This window comes from Vipera ursinii, assembly GCF_947247035.1.
Source record: "Vipera ursinii genome assembly, chromosome: 1".
NCBI lineage: Eukaryota > Metazoa > Chordata > Lepidosauria > Squamata > Viperidae > Vipera > Vipera ursinii.
Window position 1 is genome coordinate 120,019,180 of NC_139512.1, and position 12,346 is coordinate 120,031,525.

A 12,346-nucleotide genomic window follows, 5' to 3' on the forward strand; every position below is an offset into this window, starting at 1 on the left:
CAGTGTGAGAGCATTCTGCAGTTGGGCTAAACACAGCTGGGTGTGCAAGTTGATCTCCTGTGGAAGATTAATGAAATCCCCTCTATTCTTACGAATACATCATTTTCAGGCAGTCCACAAAAAAATCATGGGAATATTCTTTCACTTTCTCCCTGGGCCCCACAGCCATCTATATAAACTATGAAGCTTTCCTAGGCAATATAGCTGGTTGCTTTTTGTTTTTGTTTGTTTTACATTTAGTGTTGGAAGCCGGAAGTGGGATATCTATCAAATTGTGCTACTCATGATATGAAGAAAGCAGGAATATGTTTAGATTATTTGACATTACATGATTATTGAATCCCAGTGGCTGGAATTCCCCATTCTTTAGAAGAGGAAGATTGATTCAAAATGTCACACTGAATGGCCCACGCCTCACTGAAAGACAGCATCCTCAAAAGCTGAATCCTGATGACATAGATAAGCCATAGTGAATTCTGATTGCAGGCAGCAAAATTATGGGCACATGTTGCATCTATTTTGCTCTAGCCTTATGAAAAGAAAAGCAGAAAAAGGCATTTTAACTGACCCAATAGATCAGACATGTCAAACTCGCAACGCCATGTGTCGTTGCACGACGTATCAAAACTTTTCCCCCATTGCCGGCAATGGGGTGGGCGCGGTTTCCTCATGACCCATCCGGCCCGTGGGCCGGCAGTTTGACACCCCTGCAATAGATGATCAAATATTTAGAGAAGAATGGGAAAACAAGTTGAGGATTTAATAGGTTGTATATAGATGGCAAGACTTATTATGTGAAGGAGACTGCTGGCTGTTCTTCTCTCCCTTTCCAAATCCTAATATCTCCATTCAGGTGAACCTGGTCTCAGAGCACATCTGGTGCGAGGATTTCCTGGTGCGCAGTTTCTACTTGAAGAATGTGCAATCACAGGAGACACGGACTCTGACGCAATTTCACTTCCTGAGCTGGCCAGCAGAGGGCATCCCTACCACCACTAGGCCTCTTCTTGACTTCCGCAGGTAGAAAATATTATCTTCCTATTGGGAGCTGGAAGGGACATGATTTGTGAGGGTAAGATGGGGATTTGGCCGAGTTTCAGAAGATACTCCAGGCCCCGTCACTGATTTCCTTTTGCGAAACACATCCTGGGAAAGGTCCTAGACAATATTAGGAGTCTTGCTGTAAAATGAAAGAAGAGCTGGTCGCAAAGACAGCATATTCCTGTCTATTGACTCATTGAAAACAAGTAGCCAGGAAGAGAAGCTGAGTCCCTTCTGTTGAGGCAGCCATGCTTCAGTGAGCTTTGGAGAGAGTATGGTGGTATGGAGTTGGGGCTGTCGCTAATATAAGATGGTTTGTTCTCTCCCCACCCACAATATTACCATAGCTTGATGCCGATTTTGCTTCACACCCCTTCTACTGCTTGCTTCCCAGAGGGCTTCCTCAAAGGCTCTTCTTTTAGTAATCTTTCTAGAGCCTTGAAAGAGCTCCCTCCCATCTCTCATTCAATCACAATTGCAATTGGAAGCATGGGGTGTGATTTCCTTTTAACCATCAGCAGCTGAAATAATAGCCTGATCTTTGCTGTAAAAAAAAAGTCTTACGAGTAGCTGGGCACCAGTGCTGCTGGAAGCCCCTGTAATAGCTAGAACATTTAGGCCCCCTGGGACTATGCATTGCAATTAATTCAGTTCTGCTTAGAAGTGGCAATTGCCGTAGAGCTGAGCAAAATCCGGCTTGGAGCCCTGCAGGATGGATAGATGTATGGCCCCCATGATGGGGAGAGAGAGGCAGAAGATAAATCTGGTGCTGCTGCTGTTATTTTTTCCACAGATGAAGAACTTTCGACTGCTCAGTTGTATAGTGTTTACGAGTAGGCGTCACAAAACACCATACTAAACAAAGGCACTACATAACAGACTCAATAACACAATTCAAGGTGGTCTATGTAATGTAGATGCTATACCACCACATTAATATAAAAGAAAAGGAAATCTTCATGTGGGGTGGCATAATTTGAATTTTATTTAGAGGGTTCTGAGGACAGGGGCTGGTACGGTAGAGGTAGTAGGTTGCATACCGTTCAGGATCCCTGCAAGATCACAAGAGTAGCAATATTTGTCCCCATTGCTCCAGAAGCCTCTGATTGTGCTACCTTTGAGAAGCATATAAGAAAAAGGAGGCTCGGAAAACATGAACAGGAATCAGAGAACTGGTTTATTCCTTTTTTTTAACCTAGAACAAAATGATGGTGTGATTGGTCTCTCATTAGATTCCTGTTTTCAAAACTATTCTAATCTCTTTTATTCCCTATCTTGTCCTTTCCAGGTACTCTCATAAGCTCCTTCTCTTCTTGGATTCACCTGTTCCTCCCCTCCCCTCTCTGCCAGCAATTGGCTCAATACTTATGCAGGGAGAAGTTGGGATTGGGTGAGACGTAGGCTTGTTCTATCAGGCAGCTGTTAAAAGAACAACTCTGGAACATAATGTCACATCTGTAAATTGCAACAAGTTAGAAATGTGCTGTTCTGTGTGCATGTGACTTTCAAGGCTTGGAAATCAATGGGTAGGTGAGGACCTCATGGCATGGAGGTACAATAGCTTCTTCTGAGCAGTTGAGGAGCCCAGGGCACATAACTTGGCAAATTAAAACCAGAAGATCATCATTTAACTGCTGTTTATCCCTCTTGGTACCTCTTCCTCTTCAGTCTTGATTTGTAGAACATACACTATTTTTATTTATTTTATTTTAATTCCATTTATATCCCGCCCTTCTCCAAAGACTCAGGGCGGCTTACAAGCTTAGCAGTAGCCTTCATTCTATGTGTATGCCTGCTTATTAGGGCTTTCACACACACCCCAAGCGGCATTATTACAAAGTCAGCTTAATTGCCCCCAACAATCTGGGTCCTCATTTTACCTACCTCGGAAGGATGGAAGGCTGAGTCAACCTTGAGCCTGGTGGGATGCGAACCTGCACTAATTGCAGGCAGCTGGTGTTACTTAAGGAGGCATTAGCCCACTGCTCCACCAAGGCTCTAGGTCTTTCTGACCGCATTGTACCATGTTTTCTCTCCTTTACCACCTCCTCTCCTTCTCCTCTTCCTCTCTTTCCTCTATTCTTCACAGCTGCCAGTGTCATTTTTGTGATTTGCAGCTAGTAATCCTGGCCCAGTTGCATAGTCACAAAAGTGATCATTGGCTGCTGTGCCAGCGGCATGGAACAGGAAAGGGCCTGGGTTGCTGTTGTGTCCATTACCTGCTCTCTTGTCCTACAGGGCCAAAAGGGGAGATCCTGGTACTCTCCCTTATACAGATTTCTACTGGATAATAGTTAGGGATCAATGAAGGTTCTAAGCCATAGAGCAACAGGTGCCCTGAAAATCTTGGATGGGTTTTTGTGGGCAAAGAATCCTGAAGTCTCCACCAACCCAGCTGTCAATCCCTATAAAAGCAAGTGACATGGAGTTGGTTGATTGCTTTTATAGCCTAGTTACCAGTAGCATGGGTAGTTCAAAAACAGGTATATATTTTCAGCTATTCACTGCTTCTTTGGATGGTAGTTCTACAAATCACTCAAAAGACCATCTTTGAATTTGAAATGTGGCATGCTGCCCCAGAATTTCAGTAGTTCCTACTGTATATCACAGTGCTCAAAAGATATCACAACACTTTTAACAATGTACAGTAGAACTAAGCCTCCCTTTCTCATCCTAAACCCACTGTCCTAGAATAACCAGCAGCCAAACAACTGAAATATCACTTTCAATTTTTTTTTGTTTCATTTAATATATACCTTATTGTTGCCCGTATGACTTGATATGGGTGAATGGACAATACTCAGGCGATGTATGAGTGGAAGATTCTTCTGAGTAGGTAAAGATTTTTTCAGCTGGCTAGCAAAGAACACGACAGAAATAAAGGGTGTGTGGTATCAGCGGAGTCACCCTGGGGTGAGCAGAATGTTCTGTCAGAGAATGTTCTGACTTCACAATGGGCCATTCTGGTCTTGGAACAAGCAATTTTGAGCATTCTGGAAGCGATTCAACTGTAAAAGGTTTTACATACGCCTGATTACACCCACTGAGCTCTTATATATTCTGACAGCCTGTGGAGTAGTCCACAAATAAATCATTAGCACCATCATAGGCACCCTGATATTGAAATGGAACACTGTTCACTTAAATTGTGTCCATAATAAAACATTTAGATAATTTAATGCCAACAACTTTACTAGTTGTCGGAACAATCTGTACATATTAGTTTTCATTTTGGTACATATGTTAGGAGGGGTGGTGAACAAACCTCTTCCAAAATAATTATACCATGTTTTGCAAAAAAAAAAGGTACAATAGACTAAATCCTTCCTGACGCATGCATTTGTAGTCCATTCAGTAGGGAAATTCTTAGCTCTTCCTCCAAAGGCCTCCATTCAGCCCAGCTCCAGGGAAACAGGTCTAGTTTGGATCTGAATTGGGGGAACATTATGAGAAGCAGAGTTATCCACCCAGGCAGTCTTCCATTAAAGAAAGCTTTTAATAAGGCACCAATGAAACCTTTTCAACTAAAGAAGCCAACTGTCCAGATAGGAAAAGAAGGTTATTAGGGGGAGGGAGTACAGGAAAAAATAAGGGAAAGCAAGCAGCCAGATAACCAAATTCCTAGTAAAATTAGTCTAGGCAGCCTAGCTAAATTAGGCTTCTGTTTAAATGTCAATTGGCAGATTTTTTTTCTTTGCCTCTTTTGCCTTCCAATATTATAGAATGTGGGGGGGTCTCCTTGGGATATGGAGCAATACAATGGTCAACCAAGCAAAAATATTCCATATCCGGTGGGTTAACCCCTCCCCACCCTATTGAAGGCATTGTCAGGTTTCATTAGGCTATTGAATGGAAAGGATTAAACACATCAGATTTCAGGGAAATAATGGATGACTTTTGTCTCTTCTTGGCATGAAATCAATTTTCTGGATTCTTTAGAGGACACCATGATGCCATGCCCCAAAATAGCAACTCATCACAAAAGATGATTGATGGATAGATTGACAAGTGGATCAAGTAACAGGGTATTTTACTGTAGATTCTGTCATTTCGTACAGGAGTAAGTTACATACTGATGAATCAAGAGCAATATTTTCTTTCTAATATGATGTTTGTGACCAAAACCTGCAAACAAGATGTGACATAATGGTATCATTATAAGGGAAGGGATCATATTATAACCTTTTCTCTCCATTAGACAGTCATACAAGCAGAGCACACACATATTTTCCTTAGGTATGTTTTGTTTTCCTCTGAGAATGAATGGGAAGTTGCAAATCCATTCAGCTTGTTGACAAATTTCAGAGGGTTCACAAAAATAAGATTGGCTCACACATGGATCATTTACTCTTGATTCAGTTGATAATTTGGCATTTTCAAGTATTTCCAATGAATAAACAAAAATGGGCTCCTGTGTGATAAACTCAATTGAAAATCCACACTTGGTTTAGTTGGAAATAAGCTGAACATTGATATATGGTATATTTTGCCTTAGTTCCTTAGCCTCCTGTTGTATTTCTACCCTATACATAATTTGGCCATTTTAGGTATTGTTCCAGTTGCTCTGTCTGGGTGATATGTGAATGTTTTCCAGGTGACTTTATAATGTTTCCCATACATGCAATTTTCATATGTTAGATTACAACCACCAGCTGTAAGTGAAATACTTTTCATTTCCTGGATGTCTTCCTTGCTGCTTGTTCCTGCTTGGCTGTTCAGGGACAAAAAGGGAGCTTAATCCACATGGCTTCTCCCTAAGAGTTCATCTGAAACCCTGTCTGATCCCATCCTCTCATTATTCCCACAGGAAGGTGAACAAATGCTACCGGGGCCGCTCATGCCCAATCGTCGTGCACTGCAGGTAATGACCTGGTCAGGGGATTGAACAGATGTCATGAGAAAAAAACTACTTCATTTGGTGTTGACTTTTCAAGCAGACAAGGGATGTGAGATATTTTGTCAGAGGTGTGTGACAAGAATAAGGGTCCATTGGAGTTGGGAGGTAATGCATTCAAATAAATAAGTTATGAAAATTGTTGTGGCTGGGCAGGACAGAGCTAGAATTTTGTCCCTCATAGCAAATGCATTCCAGAAGTTCAAAAATCTGGTCAGGAAAAGGATAGCAGGTTAACCTGCCATTCAGGTTCACAAACATCCTTCCAAGAACTAAATGTGGGTTAGACAGCATCACCAGCAGATGGATTCGTAGCTGGCTGACCAGCCGTACTCAGCATATGGTCCTCAATGGAACAGCATCTACATGGAGGGAACAGTGTAGTGGGGTGCCCCAGTGCTCTGTTCTGGGCCCAGTGCTCTTCATCTTCATCAATGATTTGGATGAGGGGATAGATGGGGAACTCATCAAATTTGCAGATGACACCAAGCTGGCAGGAACAGCCAACACTCCAGAAGATAGGCTTAAGATACAAGAGGATCTGGACAGACTTGAACATTGGGTGCTATCTAGCGAAATGAAATTTAGTGGTGAAAAAAGTAAGGTTCTACATTTAGGCAAGAAAAACCAAATACACAGGTATAGTATAGGTCAGACATGTCAAATTCGGGACATTCCCCATTGCCGGCAATGGGGTGGGCATGGTTTCCTTGTGATGCATCCAGCCTGTGGGCCGGCAGTTTGTCAACCCTGGTATAGGTGGTACCTTGCTCAATAGTAGCAACTGTGAGAGGGATCTTGGAGTTCTAGTGGACAATCACTTAAATATGAGCCAGCAGTGTGCTGCAGCTGCCAAAAAAGGCAACACAGTGCTAGGCTGCATTAACAGAGAGATAGAATCAAGATCACGTGAAGAGTTAATACCACTTTACAATGCCTTGGTAAAGCCACACTTGGAATACTGCATCCAGTTTTGGTCACCATGATGTAAAAAAGATGTTGAGACTCTAGAAAGAGTACAGAGAAGAGCAACAAAATGATTAGGGGAACTGGAGGCTAAAACATAAAGGGAACAGTTGCTGGAATTGGGTATGTGTAGTTTAATGAAGAGAAGGGTGAGGGGTGACATGATAGCAGTGTTCCAATATCTCAGGGGCTGCCACATAGAAGAGGGAGTCAAGCTGTTCTCCAAAGCGCATGAAGGCAGGACAAGAAGCAACAGATGGAGACTAACAAAAGAGAGACGCAACCTAGAACTAAGGAGAAACTTTCTGACAGAATAATCAACCAGTGGAACAACCTGCTTCCAGAAGCTGTGAACGCTCCAACACTGGAAGTTTTTAAGAAGAGACTGGACAGCCATTTGTCTGAAATGGTGTAGAGCAGACATGTCAAACCTGCGACGTCACGTGACGTCACACAACATATCGGGACAGTTTTGCCATTGCCAGCAATGGGGTGGGTGTGGCTTCTGCATGACGCATCCGGCCCATGGGATGGCATTTTGACATCCCTGGTATGGTTTCCTGCCTGAGCAGGGGTTGGACTAGAAGGGACCTCCAAGGTCCCTTCCAACTTTACTATTACTACTACTGTTATTATTATTATTATTGTTGTTGTTGTTATATGGCATGTCAAAACTGAAGGCTAAGTTATAGCAAGTTTCAGCAGATTTCTGTGAGCTAGACCTTCCTCATGTTGAACTTGGTGAAGATTATGTAGCCTGCTGTTGTTTGAAACCTCAGGTGTGTTTCCTTATGTTTTACAGTGATGGTGCAGGAAGGACTGGAACATACATTCTTATTGACATGGTTTTAAACCGAATGGCAAAAGGTAAGATGGTGTGAGGAAGAGATTTGCATTTTCTGCAAACAGTTGTCAATTCAACATAAGAAGGTACAGGCTGCTGCAGCAGACAAATGGCCTAGCTAGTCTGTTCCCATAGCAACAAGCCTTTGAGAAATGGGAAGCAAGATTATTAATTCCTGCTGTTGATAGCCATGTCCAGCCTTCTTAAAGCTACTCCAATTAATGGATGTTACTGCATACTGCTATAGTGGGTAGTTTAACTACCGATATGTAAGGAAATGTTTCCATTTACTTATCCACCCATTACTTAACTTCTGTGATGATCCCTGATTCTAGTTATTATAAGAGTCAAAAAGCTTTCCCTCTGTATTTTCCTCACATAATATATGTATGTATATTTCATCATACTTTCCATTTTTCTAAGCTTAAAATCTACCTTCACTGACATCATAAATATATTACTCCAGAGCTTTTTTCCCCCCTCTCGGTCGTTCTAAGTAATGTTATTTAAAAAATTACAACCTCACTGCTCATTCCTTTAAATTTGGTTATTTAAAATTAACATGAACATTAGCATGAACTCCAGCATAGATCCTTTCTGGTTCCATTGTTGACAACCTAGTCACAAAAACTGATCACTATTCCTAATCTATGTTTATGTCGCACAGCCAGTTGCTCATCCATAATTGGCCATTCTCTTATTCTTTAATTGCTAAGTTTGCTCAGGAAACTTTAATGAGGAATATTAGCAAAAACCAAAAATAAAAAGTCAACATTTGAAAATTCAAATAATGTTCTTTTCCCCCCCTCCTTATCTACATACTGTGAAAGAACTCTCAAATAATATTTTATTTAATAACGCTTACTACCAAACAGATGTTCAGGTTGGATTAGGGTTAGGGTAGCTAGGCAAGACTTTTCTGAATCCTCTTAAATTCTTTCTAATACCGAGCATTACAGTAATAGAAAGTCTAAAACATTCATAATATTGTGTTTTAATGCCTGAGGTATTATTTTGACAAGAAAATATTACATTCCTACTAATTGATTCTATGACCAGTTAGCCAGACAATGATGGTCTCTGTGAAAGTTTTGCCCCTTCAAAATCTGGCTTTTTTAACTTGAAGGAATTAGAAAATTGTCATACTGCATGGACAATATTATTGTACTTAACTTTATATATATATTTCATGAATTTAATCTTTTTTCTTGACTCCATCCACTTTTTTGCAGCTCCTGATATACCATTTAAGGTCAAGTTCAAACCTTCAACCCAAAGAAAATTGTACAACCTTAATTTAGGATATTCAGAAATAACTTGTCAGTCAGAATGGTTTGTTCAGGCTATTTGAAAATAATTGAGATCACCTCTTAAACACATCTCTCTGAAGAACATTTTGTTTTCATTTTCCTTAAAATTCCTAATGTTAATAAATACCTAAAATAAATAGAGCATCCTGAGCACTAATAGCAATTATTTTTTGGAGTCCACATCAGATCTCTTCCCTGGAACAATCTGCCCTTTTTAAAAAAATGTATATTTTGATATAATGCTCTTGAAATAGAAACAACTCTTTCAATATTCCTTTCAATAGTTCATTTCCCAAGATATTGATTCCTTCCAATTGATCATTTTCCTTTTCCTCCAACTAATCTTTTTTCCACAAGAGATTAATTCTGTATAACAGCAAATTAACTTTCTAAAGACCTTAGAACGGCATCTGTCATAAGCCTCTCTGCTTCTCTCAACTTTTTGCTCTCAACAAACTTGCAGAAATGAACTTGTTCTTTTAGAGATCGTGCATAAATTCTGTCCAGCAAACAAGTAATGCCCCATTCCATATATTGGATAGCCCCTGTATCCTCCTCACTATCTTCATAAAGTATGTATTCATTGATTTATGTAGCTGTTCATTTACTAATTATTAAATTAGATTAAATTTACTATTAAAATTATTTACTATATACTTAGTAAATATATGAACTTATAGTCTGAATTTCTTCTTACTGTGATTCTCTTTCCCTAGAGATTGTTATACTAATTCCATAAGAGTGCAAGTATAACACTGTACACCACCACCGTTTGAAGGCTTTGTGGCTTTGAAGGCCACGTCTTTTCTATCTGCCATCTATTCTACATCTGTTTTAACCTCTTCTGTGTCTACTCACGTATTTTGAATGTGGGATTTATGCAAATACGAATGTCCCCCATAGAACAGTTCTTATTCACCCATTTCTGATTTTTACCTCCTCACCTCTATACTGTACTAGGTGTGAAGGAGATAGATATTGCAGCCACCTTGGAGCACGTGAGGGACCAGAGACCAGGTGTGGTGCAGATTAAGGTACGTCTTGATGATTCCTTGCTCACAAGAGTTCTATGCAGTCCTCTTGATGGAAGAGCTGACTACTTAGGAGAACAAATCAATGTCCTGGCTATATGTAAATATGAAATATTGTCTTTTAAGTGCATCATACGATTCTGGGGGAAGTAGGAGGCTCTCGGCCAAGAGAGAAGAGAGGTAGTGCTTATGTATAAAGGGTTCAAGCTAAAGTTTAAAAAGAAACTGGACTTTTTTTTTTAGAATTGTTATATTATTAGAGGGGGCAGTGCTTCTCCGTTCTAAGGGAAAGGGGGTAGAGAAGAGAAAAAAAGGGACCGAAATCCTTGTTTCTGTTGATTATGCCCATGCTACTTTACACACTTGGCTTTTGTATTCCCAGGACCAGTTTGAATTTGCACTGACAGCCGTGGCAGAGGAAGTGAATGCCATCCTGAAAGCTCTGCCACAATGAAGCCTCTATTCAGCATATCCCAACTTGGTGATTCCCCAACCTGACCCTTTGCCTCTGCTGTTGCTGTGTTCTTGCCTGGGGTGTTTTCCCTTTACCATGTATCATCTCCATGTGGTTCACCATGGCTGCATTTAATTGCCCTGTGGAAATGCTGGCCCCTTACCTACCTGCTCAATTGGGGCTCATCCAATCAACATCCTATAACCCTCATGCTGCTAAGGCCTACTCCACCCTGGTCTCTCTGGAAGCAGCCCTTGGTGGATAGAAGAGTGGGTCCCTTTTTGGACAGCCAGGTCACCTCTCTCGTGAGAGGATGTGCCATGGAGCAATACAGGGGCTGTAGTCCAAAGAAGAGTTAGCCTCCTTGTGAGATGCATTAAAGACCAGTTTTCTGAAGTGCCTACTTTATGTTTATGGGCATTGGTCAAAGCAAGTAGATTTGCAATGGGTGGGCTGTGGGCCCATTTCTTTTTTCTCTCCAGTATCCTGCTTAGCCCTAGTGCCCAAATGAAATGAGTAGAAATGGTAATGCCTTAGCAGAAGCTAGGTTACGTCACTTGCCGATTTTCATCCTTCTTCCATTCTTCCCTCTCTAAATTTCACCTCCTGATTCTGTGCCCACAGCAAGGGAAGAACTTAACACTGCTTCTGCGCTCATTGTTGTCCCACTGTTGTCCTCCTTCTCTGTTTCCTGCAGGCCTGGAGCCAAGCCTAGTCACAGCCATTTGCTCCCTTCCCTAAACGGAGGAAGGGAACGTCACAGGGAGATGGCCCTACAGCTGCTAATTGCTGTGTTGTCTCCCTACTTTCTCCTGGGTGTTACTTATCACAAAGAGACATTTCTAGAGAATCTAATTTTGTATTTGATGTGAATAAAGGTTTTGTGTCGCATTTGTGCAGCTGCAGCCCAGCCTCCCCATCTTGTGTACAACCAGGCAGAAAAATGTATCGTCTGCTCATGCCAAAAGCTTTATAGATAACAACTTGGAGTGCCAGGTATTTTCCTGGAAGTAGAATTAGCTTCAAAAGGACTGGCACATAGAGGAGTCAGAGAGTTGCCCACGTGGTGCCAAAGGGTACCCTAGTACCCCAGTCCTTGTTATATATGTGCTTGGGAATGGGTATGGGTATATATGTGCAAACACATACATGCACATATCCAATTTTGAAATGCTTAAAAATATAATACACCCTGCCTTTCTATCTGCTGCCCTTTCACAAGCAGAAGGAACACCAGGCATGTTCTGTCCGTGCCTAAGCCTTTTCTGCGCACACTTTAGCCCACCTAAGCACTAGCCTTGCCATCTTTTCCTGCCTCCTCGGCTTGATTTTTCCCCCCCAGATTACGTAGGCACCCATGATCTGAGCAGTCATGTTATCTGAGTCTACACGAGAACAGTGCAACCCAATTTCAAGTAGGTCCAATGAAAACGTTTTTAACTAACCCATCACCACCACTACCCCATATATACAACCGTAGAATTATAACCTGTGGTCAGGAAAGGGAGAGGGCGGACTACCTTTTGTGAAACAGGTAGTTTGTCTCTGACCCTCTTTGCCATAGCCAGCCATGTGTGGATGCCTTTCAAGGATACCACTTTGTTTCCCGAGCACTCTGGACCATACCAGTTGAAATTATTTTTTAAAAAAGTTATACACCTAAACTCTTTAACCTGTTCTATATATTTTCACAAGGCAATTCCTCTAGCTAGTTTTGTTCTTCATCCTTGAAGCTGTAAGAAGCTCTTAAGATTTATCTAAATGTAAGTGTATAGGGCAGGGATAGGCAGCCTCGGCTCTTTTATG

General features: G+C 41.3%; 1 protein-coding gene across 3 annotated transcripts in view; it reads left to right on the forward strand.

Annotated features, from left to right (window-relative positions):
• The window catches only part of PTPRN (protein tyrosine phosphatase receptor type N), a 45,736-nt gene extending 34,305 nt beyond the window's left edge, over positions 1–11,431 (forward strand). For 2 of the 3 annotated variants that reach the window (XM_083352453.1, XM_083352455.1), the window contains 5 exons: positions 854–1,020; positions 5,849–5,902; positions 7,704–7,768; positions 10,016–10,089; positions 10,469–11,431. In XM_083352453.1, the coding sequence (XP_083208579.1) occupies positions 854–1,020; positions 5,849–5,902; positions 7,704–7,768; positions 10,016–10,089; positions 10,469–10,540 (432 nt within the window). In that variant the 3' untranslated portion in view covers positions 10,541–11,431. The remainder of the gene's footprint in view (positions 1–853; positions 1,021–5,848; positions 5,903–7,703; positions 7,769–10,015; positions 10,090–10,468) is intronic. The other variant, XM_083352454.1, reaches the window with a different exon arrangement.
• Positions 11,432–12,346: the final 915 nt, after the last annotated feature.